The sequence below is a fragment of the Dunckerocampus dactyliophorus genome, chromosome 8 (assembly GCF_027744805.1).
Source record: "Dunckerocampus dactyliophorus isolate RoL2022-P2 chromosome 8, RoL_Ddac_1.1, whole genome shotgun sequence".
Taxonomy (NCBI): Eukaryota; Metazoa; Chordata; class Actinopteri; order Syngnathiformes; family Syngnathidae; genus Dunckerocampus; species Dunckerocampus dactyliophorus.
In genome coordinates, this window is record NC_072826.1 from 6,274,615 (window position 1) to 6,296,471 (window position 21,857).

At 40.5% G+C, this 21,857-nt stretch overlaps 1 protein-coding gene across 1 annotated transcript in view; it reads right to left on the reverse strand.

Annotated features, from left to right (window-relative positions):
- The window catches only part of tafa4b (TAFA chemokine like family member 4b), a 48,277-nt gene that overhangs the window by 7,142 nt on the left and 19,278 nt on the right, over positions 1-21,857 (reverse strand). The window contains exons 3-6 of the mRNA XM_054784896.1: positions 20,901-21,017; positions 19,724-19,839; positions 10,516-10,671; positions 475-599 (exon numbers count right to left, since the gene is read on the reverse strand). Coding sequence (XP_054640871.1) covers positions 475-599; positions 10,516-10,671; positions 19,724-19,838 — 396 coding nt within the window. The 5' untranslated portion in view covers position 19,839; positions 20,901-21,017. The remainder of the gene's footprint in view (positions 1-474; positions 600-10,515; positions 10,672-19,723; positions 19,840-20,900; positions 21,018-21,857) is intronic.

Sequence of the window (21,857 nt, forward strand, 5' to 3'; positions counted from 1 at the left end):
TCCAGGGTGAAACTAACGGACGTGTATAGGGTGATTACTATTTGGGGATAAGAGGTGCGTCTCTTCACACTATCAAATACAGCTTACTTTCTGGGCTACACTCCATACTTCTGTTCTTATTATATCAGCATCGCCATGAGCAGCAGTGACAGACGCACGTGCGACACTTTAGTCTTTACACTATTGATCGATAACTTCCATTTTCTCCAAAGTCATCATCACATTTCCTATTTGCCCTTCTTTGGAGGCATGCCCCCAAAAGCCAAAGAAAAAGCATAGAAAACTAGCTCAGTTGAGATGGTCATTCAGCTGAGAAACTGTGCATGAGAGCAGTTTGACATTTGAGGTTTTCTGCAACGTTAGAGGCATATTTTCCCAGAAAATGTTCCGGAATGTACATCAGTGGCATAGTTTACCCTTTTCTGGAGTTACACACAGAAACAGGAATAATAACATTCCAACACACACTCTCACCTTTGTAGTTTTGACTTTATTGCCAGTGCTGCAGGACCATCCGGTCAAGTCGGGCAACACCTTGCATTCTTCTCCATCCATACACGGATGCATCTGGCACCACCACTTCTGGGCTACAATGGAGGCTGACACAGGAAGGGGAACATGGGAAGACAGACATGAAGTAATTGATCGGACAGCATGATGAAATACGGTTTAGGTTTAAGTTAAGGTAATATAGAGTGGTACCTTGGTTTCGTACGCCCCGGTTTTCATAGGGTTCGGTTTTCAACTAAAATTATTGCCAAAAATATAACTTTGTTTTTGTACACCGTTATCGTAAGGCCAAACATCGCACCTAACAAACTAGGTGTGGGAATCTCTGGCCACGTTACGATTCAGAGGCCTGCAATACGATGATAAATTGATTATCGATGCATCTTGCTGCATCTTTTTTTGTGATCGTTCGTCAATTTTTTTATGCATAATTTTTTGTCAATTTTTTATGCATAAGTTTTTCTATATATAATTTATTTCTACTCACTGTGTACTACTAAAACAAAGCATATTTGTAATGATCCACAATGAAAATAAACATGATAAATGTATTTATTACATTATCTTTTAATAATTGGATGTTTACAACTACCAACATATTTCCCATTCCTAAATAATATTTAAGCAAAGTCAAAAACAGCTTTCATACAAAATATAGACTTCTTTACCAGCGGCTCTCATACAAGAATATTGCTTGCAGATGTTAGTATGTTATGAAGAACCAAAAAAACTAGGCTGCCCTTATTCACAATTGCAGTGTGAATAATGTTGCGGTGGGACGTGGTGTCTGGGTTCCAAAGTGCGCAAGAAAGCACAAAATCCCTGGTTCTTAACAACCGAATACGGCCGCAAATCCTTTGTCATCCGCTTCACCTTTTCCGAGTTGGGTGGAAAATTAGTTATCACCTGCTTGATGATCCTCTGGTTGGCAGGAACTTCAGCTGGCTGTTTTTCCCCCTCGTTCACGTGGATACGTGCTATGTGGTTTCTCATATTTGTCCTGTTCCCAAAATATTTTAAACTTTTATGACAAATTGTGCATATTGTCTGACTCTTGTCCAGCTCATTTTTACCTTTGACTCAGTGAAAGGCAAAGTGCTTCCAGACGCTTGCTTTAAATCCAGCAGGTGCGAGTCGGACTTTACGCTCAGCCATTTTGGTAGCGTCTCACACTTGGGTGCATCACCATAAACTGTCCGGGCGGGCGGCACTTCCGCTTTCTGTTTGTTTTTTTTGTTGTTCAGTCAGCATCGATTATTAACATTTATGAATCAATTAATAATCGGTAATGGCAATTTATCGCAATGCATCTAAGAATCGATTATTTCCCCCACGCCTATAACAAACTTGTCTGTATCATTCCAGGGAATCGAGTGTCCAAACAAAGCAACCACACGTTGGTGACTCATTCTCCGTGAAGAATGAATAGTGGTTCTTTCAGAGTTGAGTTGGGACACTATAAACAGATTCCGACCAGGGAATCATTTGAACATCTTTATTATGTCTGTGTGGGTTCTTTATTTGTTTATACAACTCACACAGAATGATGAACAACTCAATTTTTATCTCCCTTCTTCCTCCTGTAAAGCACTGTGCACCCTGTGCTGATGCGCTGCGTTCAAGCGCACTACGTATTTTTGGATATTCAGTCTGTGCTTTTTAAAAAAATGTTTATCTCGTAGGAAAGTACATAGGTAGCGTTACTATAAAGTCCAAGTGAGAATGTATACAGCTCTAACCGTCAACAAAAACGCGGTACGAATATAAGAAAGATTTTTCGCTGACATCTGGGATGTGTGTTTTCAAGTATTCCCATTTTTGAGCAGTGTATTATGGAAATCAGTGGGTGAGGAAAGGGAGGCTTATTATTAGTGTTTGCCAAACACAACCTTAGTGAGGAGCTCAGGGAATGATGAAGCGTGAGCGTGGCAATGAACAAAACTGATTGCGGATAACTACCCAGATGAGGAGAAAGAGAGGGGCATCTTAAGCTGACAACACAAGTGAGGTTAACAAGCTGGAGTAGATGATTGCAGGTGCACAAATACTGTGATAAAGGTAGGAGTTGCATTGCAAAAATAAAGCCACATCCCCACGAAAAAGTCACAGCTATCACAAAGAGTAACATTTAACAGGCTGTTATGATGCATGAGCTCAGCGGCAGTTAGCGGTTCTAAAAACCAATGGCTGTGTAATGCTGGTTAATGTCGCCATTATGCTGCCGATGATGGTGCTTTGAGTGTTATTTAGAGCTAATGGCCTGTGAGCGCTATTACTTCCTTGCAACTTATTCCGGGCTGGAGTGTAGTGGGTGGGCGGGGCCAGTGTGACACTCCGGCACCTGCCTGTCAAGTCTGAAAATAAACAGGCTTCAGAGATCAGCCTGTGATGTCATGATTAGATCAGACACAGGCCTCATCAGATCGATGTTAAAGAGATTACAGAGGTAGTGGGCAGCAGTTCATTGTGAGATATGCACCCCAGGGAATTAACAGTGGATGTGTCGAGGTGTCGGATGATGGCTGGATTGAATACAAATTAGCAACAACTACGTTTCATATTGCCCCTTGGAACACGTTCTCTCATATTTTTCCTCACATTTGAATGCTACTTCAACGAAGTATATCTAGATTCATTTTAGATTACGCTGTTTACTGCATAAAACCACTGATAACATTCTCATGTCTGCAAAATATGTCCTATCTTTATGTAAAATCAAGATAAGCGGGCTCTCTTATTTACTCAGAGAGACATCAATGTTCTTATCAAACCTTTGGCGTAGGAGATAATATTCTTCAAACATGTTCACATGTCATTTTGACTGCCTTACCTCAGCACTTTTTTTTCAGTAAAATTGTGATTTCAGAAATATCTGCATAACGTAACGTGTCATAATAGCGTTCGACAAACGTGGAAATTAAAAATCAATCTCATTTGCTGCTTTTTTTTTTTTAATCGGCCCGCTGTACATTCTAAAAATACAATTAAAACAGGAAAACTAACAAATATGCCTGTAGTAGAATAAAAGAAAAAAAAGTTGTAATCTTGTGAGAAAAAAAATGTTGTACAAGAATAAAACAAATGTATTAAAAACATTTTTGTTTTTTTTTTACTTGTAATATGAGAAACAAACAATACGTAGAAAAAAGTTTGGACTTTTGGAAAATTAAGTGGGAAAAAAGTCATGAGAATAAAGTCAAAATATTATGATAAAGTCATAATATTCACAAAAAAAGTAAATTTGTAAATTTAAACAAAATGGAATAACTAATAAAATGTGTAATAATAGTAAATTAATAATTAGAATTTTTTATTTGTAATGCCTTTTTGCTTTGTCACCTTGAACAGTGGTCCCCAACCCCGGTACCGGGCCGTGGGTCATTTGGTACCAGGCCGCACAGAAAGAACAAATAATTTCCATTATTTAATTTTTTTTATATGTTTTATTTTGAAAAGTGGCCGGATTCTCTCTGTTACATCCGTCTCACTTGACGCATGTCCATTGTGCGTGTGCTAACTTTATCTCATGCTGCACAGATAGACTACTACTGTATTTTTACCATTTTTCTTTCACCTCATATTTGGTGTCAAATGCTGATACTATGTGGGAATGCATGAAGGTAAGTTTTGATGACTTATTGAGTGCTAATGTGCACATTTGTCTCAAGTGAATTCATGCTAGCACACTGCCTTTTACCACACACGTCAAACAGCCATGTAATCATCTCTGTGGAAAAACTTGGCTGGAATTTGAACTGGTGGATGGTGGGTCGCCATTCATTTTGTGCTTTTAATTTGATGTTATTTATGTCTTAGTTTTACACAACACATAATAAATAAGATCAATTAGATCGCTATAATGTACGAAACCCCCAAAGGTCCGCGGGAGATTTGTGGGAACACAAGCCGGTCCGTGGGTCAAAAAAGGTTGGGGACCACTGATCTAGAACACAGAATTGAGATGCAGGCTCTTGTTTATTTAAAGCAATATAACGTCTTAGCATATCTACATGGGCTGCTTTACAAAATGTAAAATATCAAAATGGCCCTCGCATCCTATTATTTTTCTTTATGCGGCCCTCGGTGGAAAAAGTTTGGACGCCCCGTCTTAAAATACAGATCAAACCGTACATTGGTCTCGGCGTACACGCTAATTTAAAAAAAAGCTCTGTCACACAATTTATCAGTACCATCACCCTCTTAGAATAGTTTCCTGGGAAAATGGTTCCCCAACTTTCAGCGTCGGATGAGCTGAGGGCAAACGCTGCTTTGTTGAGGGTGCAGGTGATTCAGCAACACAAGAGACTGAAGCTGTGCTATTCCTCAGTGGCTCCCCAAATGTCCCCAGGCTTCTCTAAATGAGGTCTGTAGATGTTTAACACCATGAGCCTGCCTGCAGCACTATCCCTCACCCCACTGATGACAACATGCCAATCTGAAAGTGACAGCTTTTCATACTTTCAGCGTGTGAAGAGTTGCTCTTGTGCACTTCCCAAACAAGCTGCAGTTCATCACTTCCTCAACAGCTACCACATTGTGATTGTAATGTTTGTGACATCAAGTGGAGAAAGCGGGGAATGCATCTGCATGCTGCCACAAACGCTTCATTAAGGCGGTGACGTCAGGGCAAAAGTTAAGCAGGCATGAAAAGAAGGGGATTTAAGATTGATTCATGAAATTATGCAGATTTTTTTAATTAATTTAAAAAAATATATGCAATTTTGAAACAAAGAATGAAAAATGAAAAAGCTTCTTTTGTTAAATAAATACCCTTCCATAAATTTGGCGTAAACATGTGGCCAATAAATCTATGTACTGTAGCTATATAGGCTATCCTCTTCTATATTGTATACCACAGTATATACAGTAATCAACAGTACACATTGTTACAAACAACTAGCTGCGAAGATCATAGAGCAGTCTATTAGCTACAATGCAGATACAGCAGAACAGTTTTCGTCAATCTGTTCCAAAAGGTCAGACAAAAAGCCATGTAATGTAATGTAAACCCAATTAATCAGTTCAAGACCACCAGAAGTATGAACACAAAGCAATTTTTATAGAGAATAATTATAGACTTGCATGCAGAAAACAGCAAAACACCAATGAAATGGATAAATAAACATTTAACATCACCTTTACCTTTGTTGAAGGCTCTTGTGGGTGAACATGGCGGTGAGTGAAGGGAGGAGGGGAAGGGACGTACTGTAAGAGCCACGCGGACACGCTCTCACTGTAGTCCGTCAACTTTAAAAAGTTTACATTACAATCCTGTTGTAACAGACGCCACCTTTGCACTTTGCTACAACTTCCTTCTTGGATTTAAGTGTTTCTCACGATCCTTGTCAAAGTTCTGGCACTTCCAACTTTGTTTGGCGCCACTGTGGATTGTTTTGCGGCCATAACGAAAAAAAGCACAGTTAATACCAAGAAACGTGCAGTGCGCCTGAACGCCCATCAGCGCAGCGCGCACAGTGCTTGAAAAGAGCAGGAAAGGAGACCGAAACAAAGTTGTTCCTCATTTTGTGTGCATTCTGAGAACAAATAAAACTCTCACACACACACACACACACACACACACACACAATAAAGACGATTAAAGGATTCCCTGGCTGGAATGTGTCTGTTGTGTTAAAATCACCATCCATTCTAGTAGCATTCTAGTTAAAGCTCTTATGACTGTGCAAAGTAAAGCAAGAGAATACAATACAAGTTCATAGCCATTTTTGTAGATTTTCAACCACACAATATTGTGAATTCACCCTCGGCCATGACTCACACATCCTACACTCAGTAAGAGCAGGCATGAAGTTGTAGATTTGAGTTCAGACTACATTAGCAATAATTAATCATCTGAAGTGTAAGTTATTTAGGATCGGACGCCTTGCTCTTGCTTCAAACAATGACATGAAAAATGGAATATGTCATGGGAATGATTTGATTTAGACTCTGAGTGGAACGTCTATGACATTTAACCCTTTCTTTCAAGGGATGATATCCGCATCGCAAGCAAAAGACATCAATAGGATCATTTAGTGTTGATTAAAAGACTTAATTTAATTGCAGGTCGTACAATTGGATGAAGACTTGTGAAAGGCGCGACGCAGTAATGCGATAATATGTGCACTCAGGTGTGTATGTGCTAAGTGTTTGGCCATTAATACTTTAGAAAGTGACTCACACGGTGGGCCAGCGCTGGCTTGCAGTGGTGAGTTTGTGTGCCGAGTGTCTTTCATTGATGTTTGTGTAGGTTTTGTACGTGTGCAAATGGACAATATCACACTGTGCTGTGAGTGAACACGCTGAGGGGTGATCAGTCCCGTGCCCTCGCCTCCAAGCTATTATTATTTAAAGGGAATATAATGCACTTTGGCACACACAAACGCGGAAGCCATAGGGGATGCAGCCGAAGGTACAGTGTGCTTAAACCCTCAGGCAGTTTAACTGGTCAGTGATCCTAGAATGAGAGCCAGTCAGAGGCCATCCTCGTGTTGTTTCTATTGTGATTTACTAACATACAGGAACCAGGTGTGTATTACAAGAGGACACAAGGGGCGACGTTAAAAACAGACCACAGATGGATTACGCAGCTACACGTGAGCATTCACAGGAGTACAGACGAGCAGTAACCAAAACATGACGTAGACCAGGGCAGACAACAGCAAGTGGAACATTAGCAACCTTAGGAAACAGTAGGGGTGTCACGAGACACTCAGTTCATAAGACGAGACGACACTCGGAATTGGGTCTATGAGAGCGAGACGAGATTTTAACAGTACTTTTCAGAAAAGTACAATGAAAAAGTATAAAACATATATGAGAATATATTGCAATCTACAAATTCAACTTCTACTACGTTACAATCTTCTGCACTCTGTGTGTATGCTAGCGGCCCCGCCTCCACCCAAAGGGACAAAGAGACTGACAAAATGGCTCACTCCGAATTCTCTTTTTGCCTGTTTGCCAGCTTTATTCGCCATGTATGTTACCACACTAGGAATTTGACTCCAGTCAAACATCACTCTATCTTACAAAGTACAAGAATAGTGAATAAAGTTGACATATAAAGGAGAAGAAGGAGAATACTACTATACATATTTACATAAAGTATTGTAGCTGATTTACAATGCTACCGGTTACAAATTCACAGTGTTACGTCCAGAACAGTATGTAGTGCAAATGCTCATGGGTGCAAATAGCAGTGGTTGGTAATATATGTAAATATATTATATATATATGGGGTGTGTGTTGTGAAGTGTTCAATAGTTTGACAGCTATGGGGAAGAAACAGTTTTTGTGTTTGGGTCTTTTGGCAAACAGTGCTCTGTATCGCCTACCGGGGCGGACTTGGAACAGTTTGTGGGCGGGGTGTGAGCGGTCCGCAGAGATGTTGCCTGCCCTGGACCGATACAGTTCCTTTCTGGCTGGGCCCGATAGTTTTCTCTGCCGACCTGATTTTCCGTTGCAGTCTGCTCTTGTCCGGTTGTGTAGCAGAGTCAAACAAAACCATTTTTATGAAAATAGTTTTGGGAAACATTGACAAAAAATACATAAAATTTGCTTCAATATGCATGTTTTTTTGACAGCTTGTAGGCCATATTGAACCACAACAGGATGATTTATTAATTAATATATTTTTGAAAAAACGTGAAAGACGTGAAATTCAAACCACGATGTGATTCATTCTTATCATAATAATATGATTGCACATGATTACAATCAGATTTCTTTTTATTGACTTAAAAATTGTCTTCACCCACCCAAGTTGCAGAACATAGATGTAAAAGGTGTAATATCAGTGTGCATGGCGATTATTTCTCAAATGCTTCACTCTCTCGTTAGGTTTACATCCCGCTGTATAATAATATGAACCCTGCTGTTAATGTGTGTTAATGAGTGTGTTGGACCCCACATTTAGTGAGGATAGTTTATGTTTTTTAAAATATTTTTGTAGACTTGAAGGCATGCGATCACAAGCCCAACCAGCACTGCTGTCACTGTGAGCATAACTGAACTTGGCACAGGCAATTGACATAAAACTCGTAGTTTTCTCAATGCCATGGCAGTGAAACAGAGCGTAGCAGAGAAGGGCCCCCACACAGTTTGGTTCCAGTCACAGACACACGATCTGAAAGCCATTAGTTAATTCCCCAAAGGCGTGCTGCCACACAAGCAGTGGGCACCGTGTTTGTTGTGCAGAATATTCCTGAATATGCTAACTTCTTGATCTGTTTGCTGATTTTTGCTCATTTAGACTGTGCACGCTACTGATTTAAAACACTAACTTTTTCATCACTAGTTTTTCCAAACCAAGTTGTGGGCTTTTCATTGCTCAGAAAAATCAACTCAAAACAAGACAAATAGTTTATTTGAAAAAAGTTTGGCCCACAGTAATGGGCCTCACTAGGCTGCAGCCGGTAATGGGACCTGCTGCCATTTACTCCTCTTTCAGCCACATCAATAATGCAAGTCCATTTACACCACGGCCATTCTGCAAAGGCTGGCAACAGAGTGAGGTTTGTCTCTCTCCATCAGTGAAGGAGTGCGAGAGGCGCTGGTGTGCGCGGGTAGGTGAGTGAGAGAGTGCGGCCGAGGTGGGAGCTTTTGTAACTGTGAACTCTGAGGTCAAGCGTGACTCACGAGATGAGTGCTTCTGAGCACGGGATTCGGAAGTGAGAGGCGGTGAGATTCAGAGGTGAGATTTCAATAAATTGAAAGCCCCCTGACAAGTGTGAGGAGACTTTGTTGTGTGCGTGCGTTTGCAAGGGTGATAAAGATCACCTAAAAGTATTTATCACTGAGAGACTTTTAGTCACTCATCCCTCTTATTTGTGCATTTGCTTTGATTCGCTTTCCTTCCTTCCTATTAGTAAACTTGGTCAAGTCTACACCAAATTTCACATTGTTCCTTATTTATCCCAGTTTCCATTACAAAACAATCATTGTTGCTATGGTTGCCCGATTTCGTCATTATCAAGGTATTGCTCTCATTCAGGAACTCATCAGTGAGGTTAAACAACAATTTTAGCTCTTTATTGGAGGAAAACGGCATAAACATGAACAAGCTTAGCAGATGCGGTGTTTGTGATCTGAATGGGGAAAGCACCTTCTGCTGGCCTCGTGAAGGTATAGCATCACTGCCATTCAAGTGTAATTTAAACACTAGTTTAGATTTTTTTGTTGAATTACTGTTATTGTAGCTTAATCGTTTCTATTTTCATACAAAAAAAAATGGCACATATTGAATCACCAACATGAGGATCTAATCTACTGTTTCTATCATGTTCTGCTATAAGTTGATTATGCGTCACTAGGGATGGAACGATGACCGGTATTAATGATTAGCTGCACTAAAACTAAACCCGACGGTTAGCATTACCATTTCAAATTAAAATTAGCGTAAAACCATGATTGATAACCGTGCTTTGATAAACTCACGGACCAGTGGAGAAGCAGCCGTTGTGTATCTCTCCCTGGCAGCGCCAACTCTGATGTTTCTCAATGCATTGTGCGAGGCACGCGCCCTTTTGAGACCTATAAAGGCGGCAAGACTTTGCGTGCATGCACAGTGTGCAATGTACACCACCACCCCCCCCCTCCCCCTCCCTTTACACAGCGCTCACACGTTTTCCTCCCCAGCGAAAGAACGCGCGCACCTGAACTAAATAGGAGAACTCAAATTAGCAACAGGTGCAAGTGATAAAGGAGAAAGCAAAGCAGGTGGACACAAACCAGGCAAAACAGGAAGAGCTGCCAAAATAAGAGCATAAAACAGGAACCAAGGCATAAAAGTGGAAACAAATTAAACTGTCACGCAGGCTAACTCATAGGTGGTGACATAAAATGAGTCTTCTTATACTTTTACTTAGTTAATTTAGACGTTTATAGGCTTGAAAATGATACATTTTTATTCTGTTTTTATTTGATTAATTATGCACATTCATGCTATGAATTTGACCACATGTTCTTACACATGAAGTAACGGCGTCGTAAGGTTGTGTTTACCTTCCACACATGAGGGTCTAGCTCTGGTGGTGCCAGCGACCTGCCCCGGGAAACAGGAACACTTGACAGTTTGGGAACGCTCCTCGATCTTATTCTTGTTACAGCAGCGATGGATAGCCACGACCTCGCATGTCCCCTGCTTCACCTGGTAGGAGACTGCAGGCAGACAGAGAGGAGTTTATTTGCCACGTACCCAGAGACATTCAGAGAGGCAGTTGGTGGTATTATTTATATTTTCTTCATTTGTCGCCATCAGCAGTTGTAGCCTTTCGGAGTTGTTTGTAATGTGAATAAATAATAAAAGCTACAAAGGGGATTATGAATGCAAAAACATAATTATTAACTTTTAATCAGAATCATTCCATTCACCAGTATTTGACTTAATAGTAAGACACAGCAGCCGCCATTAAATATGCACGCCTGTTTCTCTGACAAAGCAAAGACACAATTAAAGACGTCCGTCTGCATGCGGGTGTGTTCTTGAAAGTCATCTTTTCTAAATGCATAATTACATTTCACCTGACGCCTCTAACACGAAAACAGCTTATGATCTACTTTGATTACATACGCACCTCCCTAGGGACCCTTGTCTGGTTAATTATAACATTCTCCTGACAGTAATGAGACAGAAGGACACGTTTAAACTTCACATACATTTTTAACCCAGAGCTTCCTTGCCTGGTGAACAAAATTAGTGTGTGCAGGTGTGTGATGTTTCTTTATTAGAACTATTTATGTTCATTCTAACTGGAAAACAGCCCTCCGTCTTGCTTTTGCGTATTGTAGCTCTACTTAAAACCTCATTAAGATCCAAATGTGCAAAATGCAAATTCTAGCAATTTTTCAACTGGTCTTAAGATTTTGACCAGGTCTGTATATACTGTACATGTCATAGCAACACAGCTTGTTGGTTGCTATGGTGCAGAACAGCCCTCTAATTGGTTAGAGCATTATTAACCTTATATGTGTTAGGGTTTGAGATGCTGGACCCCCGGAATGCAGAGACAAAGGCGCTATGTGCAAATAAAAACCTTTAATTAGGCATGAGCAGGTGTAGGCATTCACAGTGGTGCAGGCAAAAGGAAAACAAAAGGTGACAGAGCAAAAGAGGTCTCCGTGAAACATAAAACTGGTAAGTACAAAAGAAACCAGCAAAATAAGACAGGAAGTCTGAATGACAGTGTGCAGGAGAACTGGACTAATAAAGCCACTGATTGATAATTGCCACCAGCCGTGATACACGGCTCGAGCGGCTGCGCCTTACATCCAGCAGGAAGTACACCAAAATAAGGGCAGAGAACAGGAGGTCATCATTCCTGTCTCGCAGAGCATGACGATACGATAATTAACTGTCAACAAAATGGCTACCATATTTACAAATACAGTGTAGTGTCTTTTTTATTGCATTTTCATTGCATTTCAAACGTCTGTAATATATTCCATCATATGAATTAATATGTGTGTAATTTGATTATTAATATTTATTGTTCATAATTGTTAATAAATTAAAAAATACTAAAAAATATTAAATGTATATTTTATATTTTTTCACAAAAGAAATGATGCTTAATTGTAGGGGTGTCACAAGATCTCGTGTCACAAGATTAAACCGTGACAAGATTTCTCGTTCAGAAACAAACTGTCTTGCGGGCACAAGGCCTGGGATGATCAGAAATGAATTAATTCATCACACAATAAATGAAAATGAACTGGATCGTTTTGCCGGCGTCAATATGTGCACGCGTGTCTGTTTTCCTCGTCTCCCGCCTCCAAACAGGCAGAAAGAGAGTTCACTCTGTGCATTGGTTTCAGCACGTTTGTTCCGTAGAACAACGGCATGAACAGAGTGAGCCCTTTTATCCGTCATACAGTCTCTTTGTCTCGGTGGGCGGAGACGAGGCCGCTGGCATACACACAGTGCAGAAGAGAATGTAGCACACATTAAATGAGTAGATTGCAATATATTGTTGTATATTTTTTGCATTTTTTCACTGTAGCAATGTCAAAATCGTGTGTCTCGTCTTGTTCTCGTAGACCCAATCTCGTCTCTCATCTCATGAACTGAGTGTCTCGTGACACTCCTACTAAATTGTAATAATATTGGAAGAGATATCAAGTGAAACTGGGGTTTAAAACAAAACAGTACTATTACAGAGGAAAATGCGGAAAATTGGAAAGAACCTTGGCAGGTAAGTAGAGGCAGACTGGGCAGAACTGAAGGCACGTTGCATAAAAATGGATGCACACAGCTGGCTAACTGACGGAAAAGACACTGTTTACGTCTTGTGTGAGATCATCCTTAAACAAACCGAGTGGCAGGCGATAACATTTAATTGTGTTTTGTCATGAAACTGTTTTTGTGGTTTGCTGCTGCATTGGTGCGCAAAGGAGTTCGACTGGACTCAGCAAACGGTCACACTTTACAATAAGGTACACAAAAATACAGTAGTTACTCAGGCACTATTGAAGAACTAATGAGGAACTAATGACTAAGGCACATACATTTAAACTGGTTACTGAGGAACTAATGATGAACTAATGAGTGGAGTAGTTACTGAGGAACTAAGGCACATAAACTTAAGAGTAGTTACAGAGGAACTAATGATGAACTAATGAGGAACTAATGAGTAGAGTAATTACTGAGGAACTAAGGCACAAACTTAGAGTAGTTGCAGAGGAACTAATGAGCAGTGGTTAGGGTTAGGGTTAGGTAGGTTAGTTTCTCATTAAGTACGGTAATTTTGTGTACCTTATTGTAAAGTGTTACCCAGCAAACATCCATATGTGAACAACAGTGTCTCTAAATTGAGTTATCTTACAGTTCCTACGTTACAGTTCCTTTTTCTTGGACCTGTTCCACAAACAGCTTCAGGAACTATTTTGTCCCCGTGGCCAAAAGTTTCTGTAACTCATCTATCTACCTGTCTGTCTATCTACCTGAGACACAGCATCTATGAGGGGGGAAGCTATTCTTTGAAGAAATAACATAATTTTTGAAACAGCTTTTGAATGAAATCAAATTACATACACTGAGAAAGAGTGCAGAAATAACAGATAATGTAGAGACCTGTTTGCTTGGAACTTTTTCATTGACAAAACAAAACTCACCAAGCATCTGTCAATTTCAGATTAACCGTCTTGGATTTATTTGACAGTGTTGTGATTGACTGAAACATCAGACAAAAAAGATCCTCGAGAATGGAGACAGTGTTGACAAACAGAGCAGTTGCTCAGCTCAAGAGGGTCTGATTCCCTCGGTCTATGTTCCCACTTATCGAGTCTTTGGGAAGCTTTGATCAACAGGGGTCCTCTTGATCTCTTCTCCTGCTGGCTCGCTTCCCGTGATAGTACATCCTGACCCATTGGTTTTATTTCTCGTAGGAAAGTGTCCTGCATTCTGGTCTGGTTTCTGAGTGTGATTTATTCCGCTTGTAAAGCTTTCCCCGCACAATCACGTTATCGCTACAAAGTCTTATCTTTTAATTAGTACTCTAGTGTTCTGAATGACTGAATTGAGTGAAACTTGCAGTATGTTGGCTCTCAGGAAGACACGCTGATATATAATGTTTACATACTGTATGACCAATGTTATATGTATTATCTCTATGTGTACATCTGTACTAGGGGTGCAACGATACACAAAATTCACAGTTCGGTTTGGTTAGATATTTTTTTGATACAAAAAATAAATAACCTTGCCTTTTTCAATTTGAATTTTATTGAAATTGCCAACATTTTTCAAATTTTTCAACATTTTCAGCATGGTGTGAATGTGGGAGGCGGAGCTCAGTGGCTCCATGCTTGACAATGCAACCTAAGCCAGATAGTCGATTGCAGATACACTGAGCTTCCAGCACAGAGCGCCGTCAGAAGTTGATAAAATAAATATGAAACTGCATATGAAACTGTTCGATACAGGGGTCGCGGTTCGGTACGCATGTGTATTGAACGGTTCGATACAGATACATTGTTACTCCCCTAGTATATACCATACCCATGTTATATACTACGTATATCATGTCATTTTTACCTTTAACATGCATCTACGACCAATATATCCTTTCAGACCACACATTTGTAAAAGCTAATCTTCATTATTGGCTTCTAAAGGGACTGCTGAGGACTGATCTCAAGACTTGCTATGCACCCCTCGGTCTCTAGAACCATTTCCTGAGCAAACCCTGCAGGCGACGGTGCAACCGTTAAGCCTCTTTGCAGACTTAGACTGAACCATAAGCTCAAGTGTCATTTATGTACGTGACTTTACACAGACTCCACAACTTTTCACGCTAAGCTCAATTAGCTTTGCAGGAAGACACAAATGTGCACACATAAACACAAAGACACACGATACACACGCTGGAGAGGATTCCATTTCTGCAGGCCGTGGCCCCTCTCATCCTTTCTGATTTAAAGTTTGTTTGTTCTCTTCTCCAGAGAGCCCCATCAATGATCCCTCCCTCTCAAAGGGTGCCCTTCTGCTATCATCCCTTCGCTTTCATTTTCCCCCTTACTCCACAGTCGGATTTCATTCACTCACACACGCAAACATGAATATACTATAAGGGAACAAAGTAGATTGTAATGTTGTGTAACACCCTTGTAAGCAAAGCAGTGATTCAAACGTTCAACGTCTGTATATGTATTGAACTCCTCTCCAGATTAGAGGAAATATGTGAAAATGATGTGTAATCATGATGTATGAGATGTAGGTCATCACCAATTACCTTATGTTTTGAAACTACTCTACCTCAGAGGTAAAGTAATCCTTCGCCACTTTGCACCTTGATTTTCGCAGCTTCACAGTTTTTGAAAATTATATTAATTAATAAATAATCGCTGTTGAATGGCTGAATACGGCTTCTTGTTAGTAAAAAAAATATAATTGAGAAAATTATTATGTTTTGCCTAAATTAAGCATTTTCAAGCATAAAAATGGCTAAATGAGCAAAAATAAAAATATAAGGCATTCAGAAGACGCAATCAAAGGCATTGTGACATGTAGTATTGTACCTGGTCACTAGCCACTAGCCACCGCAGGAAATACTCTCCCAATGCTAACGTGTGAGTCTACATTATGTCATATTTATGTTTAATATGTCTTATTTTCTCTTATTATGTCTACTATATTGGGTAATACGAGTGTAAAGGTGACTGTAGGGTTGTTATTTCATGTTGAGAGGGCTCTAATAATGTTAAATAATGTATTTAGAAAGTCGGAAGGTTTTCTATGCTCTAACTACAAAAATATTTCATTTCTAAACAAGGAATCACTCGCAGCGTGTGACCACTCTGAGCAGTCAAAACTGTCAGGTATGACAAACTAACTCTATAACTTACATTTTGCATTTTCAAGCATAAAAATGGCTAAATGAGCAAAAATAAAAATATAAGGCATTCAGAAGACGCAATCAAAGGCATTGTGACATGTAGTATTGTACCTGGTCACTAGCCACTAGCCACCGCAGGAAGTACTCTCCCAATGCTAACGTGTGAGTCTACATTATGTCATATTTATGTTTAATATGTCTTATTTTCTCTTATTATGTATACTATATTGGGTAATATGAGTGTAAAGGTGACTGTAGGGTTGTTATTTCATGTTGAGAGGGCTCTAATAATGTTAAATAATGTATTTAGAAAGTCGGAAGGTTTTCTACGCTCTAACTACAAAAATATTCCATTTCTAAACAAGGAATCACTCGCAGCGTGTGACCACTCTGAGCAGTCAAAACTGTCAGTTATGACAAACTAACTCTATAACTTACATTCCGGTGATTGGCCTATTTTGCACAAACAGTGTTTATTTGTGAAATGCATCCGGTGGCATCACAGTAAAAGAAGCATAATGTGTTCATTCATTACACAAGATGTGACCCGATATTAGCTTGAGGGAACAACTGCTGCCAATATCCGTATCGGTAAGTGCTGGACAATATCGCTGTATCGGATATCGGTAGGAAAGCCAGTATCCAGCATCTCCAAAGAATTCAGACAGTAGCATTGACTACTGGGGCGCAGCAGCATGTGAGTCCCCTCAGATTTGTCCTCTTTAGAGTGCTGCTGCCTCACAGTACTCAACTACTTAAGATTCATGTGTTGAGAAGCTCGATATCCTGCTGCGCACACATAATAAGAGTGCGTCTAATATATCAATGTTGCCTTTAAAGCATTCTGTTATGACCATTACAAAGTAATAGAGCATACCGCACACTGATGAAGAGATTTCTCAAGCATGGCTAAACGCTTCTATTCCTGCAGCGTGCTGTAGGAAAGCAGGAGGGCAGGGGGGGTGACAACCAGAACTAGGCAGTGAACAAGCCAAGGCACCTTGAAGTGATGGCTTATCCAACCGATTGATGTATCCTGACAATCACAGGCGAGCGAGAACATCATGCAATTCATCAAAAAGGCTGTCAATATATGACAGCCATGTCCACTCGCCATGAAGACAACATTTCGACCAAATATGTCACAGAATGTAATGTAATGTAGTACAACTTCTAAAGAACACACTACAAGAGATCATGCTGTAGTGAAGAACTCTCTTACTGTATATCTTAACATATTTTCTGCTTTGTGTCCATGCGTGACAATTCAGTCCACATTAAATATAAAGTGAATTTCCGCGAAGTAGGAGTCCTTATTTATAAATCTAATATTTTCATAGTTATGGCATAGAAAACCTTCTAAATACGATTTTTAACATGATCAGAGCCCTCTAGACATGAACTACACCCCGTAGTCGCCTTTACACTCGTATTACCCAATATAGCAGACATAATCAGAAGAAATAAGCCATCAAAGACGTAAATTAGACTCGTGCTCATGTGTGTTGCGGTAAATGTGTTCCAGACTGTGGAGGACAGGAAGTGATGTCGGGGTTTCAGAGTTGAGTTTTAGCTGGAGTGGATTAGGGGCGCCACACTACCTCGTGCTATTATTATGATTATTATTGTTATGATTATTTTGTTATTACAATTGTGCCTGTGGCGAGATAACTCAAACCTGCAATAAAAGCCTGTTGTTCCGATGATCAAGTCTAACGGTTCTGTGCCTCACCAAACATGACCGTAACATTGCTGACACCCAGTGACCGGTGTAGAATACTACATAGCATCTTTGAATGCATCTTTTGAATGATATATTGGCATTTTAGTTCAGTTAGCCATTTTTATGCTTGAAAATGCTGAATTTAGGCAAAAAAATGCATACAATTTGCTAAGATATGCAGAGTTTTCATTAATAATAGGCTGTGTTCAACCACAAAACAGCATGATTTATTAATTAATATATTTTTGAAAACCGTGGTGGCGTGAAGTTGAATTTGAACCGCGATGTGACAACTCTACTGAACTTATGATAGTAAATAATAAGCATTTTGTAAGTGATGTAAACCCAACTCTGCTTCTATTCCTGCAGGAATGATATTAACAATGCACTTCTGACACTTCATAAGTGCCATTTATTGATAAATCATCCTCCCTGCACTTTTGGAATACTTGGAATGCTTCCTTTGTTTATCGTCACTATTCTAGTGCTATTTCCATCAGTGCAAATTCATCCATTGACTTTCTCAGCATGCTCCAAGCACCCTGGACCGGCTGCCAGTCAATCACAGGGCACACGTAGACAAACAACCATTCACACATGGACAGAGTGTCCATTTAGAGGCGCCAGTTAACCTAACATGCATGTTTTGGGGATGTGAGAAGAAGCTGAAGGACCCGGAGGAAACCCACACATGCACGGGAGAAGCGTGAACCACTCGGCCACTGTGCTGATCAGGGGAAATATTTTAGCCAACTACGCTGTATGTTTTCAGCACGACAACAAGGGTTAATTTGTTTAGCATTAAAGAGTCTTATTATTATATGAACCCACTAATTTCTGTTGCATCTTATTTGCATAACAATGGCTGATTTTGACTGTACAATCCATCAGGCAGCACATTTCAGCTCGTGTCAAGTCTATATGATGAGCTTGCATCCATTTAAATGTTTTTCCATTGTTAGAATATTGTTAACAAACTGACTCTTCCAGAATAAACACAATCCAGGAGGACAATTCTAGCATTTTTTGACCTCTAGAGCCACCTAGTGGTATCTGGTAGAACTTCAGCTGCAACGTGTCTTCAACCAAAGCCTACTAAAATGTCACAAAACATGAGCGAATCTTCTTTTTTTTTCCTAACACAGGGACCTTATCGAGCAGTCATAAATAACAGCCAATTAGTTTTCTGCCTGAAGCTACTTTGTGTGTGTGATGTTGATATTCACAGGCAACAAGTCTTAAAACTCTACCAATTAAGAGTAAACTCTCGCTAAAAGCAGCAGTCGGTTTCGGAGCAAGTCATCTTGTTCCACAGTGACGGTGAATAAGAAGGGGGTGGGCACCCGTGACCTTCACAATACACAGGACCTGCAATTAGTGGTGTCCCTGCCGTAAGCAGGCTGCCTCCTCTCGATCAAAAGGAAAACTAATACCATCACTCACTGCCCAGACTGCAGGCTGGTCGCATTTCGACAGCAAATAAAGGTCACCTTGCCAAATGCAATTGGCGGGAGCAAAGAAACTAAGTGATAATTAAGGAAATTGTCATAATTAAGCGTGTGAAAAAGGTTGTTGCCAACAAGACACAACTGTCCCTGCAGCCAACACCAATTAATTCTAATTCAGCAGCAATCATTCTACTTATTTATTAATATGCTGGACTTTTGCACATTCAATAAAAAAGAGAATGGATGTAGTTTATGAGTGGCTGTAACTAAAGTTATGATTTGACTGAAGGTGGTTCAGCGATGCATATTAATGAGCCATCACATCAGGAGTTATGGCATCGTGGGAGATGATCTCAATCAAGATGAATCTTCACCCGCTAAAGGGCGGAGTGAACGATGGCGGCAGCACCTCTGAATTGCTCGATGTCTGCGAGCACTCTCAGTAGATCACCCACGCTGATATATTTGTGTTGACATCTCCTGACAGCTTAAGTGCCATTTGCATCTGGACACGCTCGATCATTCTGTGTTTGCTTCCAAGCCCAAAATGAGGGCTTGTCTAGATTACATTCTGTCAAGAGGAGTAGGGCAGGCCCCTTGTGCCTGCACCGGGACGGGTCAGCCTCAGGAAACATGTCGCGCTTCTGCACTGACAGTGTAATTAACCTCTTGTGGTGTTGGAGAAAAGGGGTTCAGAGCCGGTGTACCTGTCGATCCCCGATGACTGCGGTTGCCAGCGGACACGGGGTCAATGCAGAGCATCGCCAAGGCAACGAGGTAGGCCACCTGCAAAGGCCGAACTGACCTCCCCCACAGTTTCATCCTGCACGTGGTGAAGAGGAGAAAACAGCAGCAAAGAAGTGACTTAGGAGGGGAAAAGGGGCAAGTAGAGAGATTAGACGCTACCCCCCCAAAAGCAACAACACAGCAAACGGGAGCAACATGAGGTCAACGGTGAAAAAGTGTCACACTATCTAAATAGAGTTCCATCCATCCATCCATTTTCTATACCGCTTCATCCTCATTAGGGTCGCGGGGCCTAAATAGAGTCGATTTAAAAAAACAAACGCTACACAGCATTCCAGTGCCTTTTTTTTTTAAACATGATGATGATAGGTAGATTCAAGAACGAAGATTCACAACCAATTAAAGAAACAAAGGGTTGAAAATGATATATCCTTGTTTTTATGCCATTACATTTTTGGAATTTAACACTTAATAGAGCACTTTGTGAAATATGTGACTATTATCTATAGTGGCTTAGAAATATGACATCTATATTTCATTATGATGATATATCATGGTATTTTTTTTCATGTGGATTGGCTTGGAGCAATTATGCGGCTCCAATTCCTCATTGTCAGCCATGCAGTGTATTTTCAATACTCTCTTAAAGGGCCTGAATGCAACTCGCTCCAAGTTACATTTTTTGAAACCAAAAACTAGAAGAACACCACCACCGGCTAGCTCATGTGACCAATAGTGGTGTGAAAGAACAGATTGTACAAAATTAACAATTAAACTGCATAAAAAGTGTTTTTTCGGCCCTAAAAATCTATAAGTTGTCCTCAGGTTACGCACGAGTTGTGATGTAAGTCAAGTTTTGGTGGAAGTCGGCTCTTACATCTAAATTCTCGCCAAATGAACCCCTAAGTAACTCACTGTACACAAACCACATGGAGGACATATAAAAGTCAGTATTCATTCATCCATTTTCTATGCCGCTTATCCTCGAGGGGTTGCGGGGGTATGCTGGAGCCTATCCCAGCTGACTTTGGGCGAGAGGTGTGGCACACCCTGGACTGGTTGCCAGATAATTGTAGCATCCCAAACATTATCTATCAATGATTATAATTATGTCTTGTGTGTTTTTATCGTGTTTACCTGGCGCCCTCTGTCTGTAATGGGTCCGCTCCAATGGGTAGCCTCTCTAAGAACAACAGGAGGTACAGGCCATGACTGCATCCACTCACACCTCGGCTCGCCTCCTCTTCCTCCTCCCTGGAACGAGAAAGTACAAAGACACTGGGTCGGAGAGGTCATTGTGCCCTGGGGTTCCTCAGCAGCCTCCACTGGCCTTGCATGAAGGCAAACATGTGAAGGCCTCGATGCTGTCAGATCCATTGTTTACAATAGGTTCACCTACCCCGGGGCTCAATGTGATCCCCACTCTAGACATCATACACAACTCTGACACTCTTTTTCTCTCATGCTGCACACACACAAACACATGGATGGGCAATGTGGCCAACCTCAATTTCTGCACAAAAACACAAAAACATTGACCTGCGAAATTGTAGCGTTTGTGCACAGTCTTCGCAAGTTAAGTTCAAACTGAGAGACAGCAGGGAAATTCTCCCTACATGAGTGACAGCATCAGCACACACGCAAGCTGGGTAAATTACCCCCTTGTAAGAGTGTGTCAGCACACCTTTCTTTGCAAAAAGACTAACTCAGTAAACAAAATGAAAGACAACAGGTTTGCATTGACAACAAACTGTCCTCCCCTTTTAAAGCCTTAATTATTCATCATGGTTCATTAATATTTAGCTCAGCTTGCTGCAAATGCTTGGGAACTTTTTAGAAGTGTTGCCAGATTCAACCAACCATGAGTCCTGTGCAGAGCAGCCGATGGGGTGCCGCTGCCCCCTAGTGGGGGGAAAAAATAACGACGGCACAAAAACATGCATGGCAATTCACAAATAAACAATATTCATTTGCTATGAAACAATATCCTGGAAAGACCCTGTCTTGCAATTTTAATGTAATTAATGTACCTTGAAGAGAGAAACAGTATTTTATAATCAAATAATATACTAATATATATATATTAGAAACTGT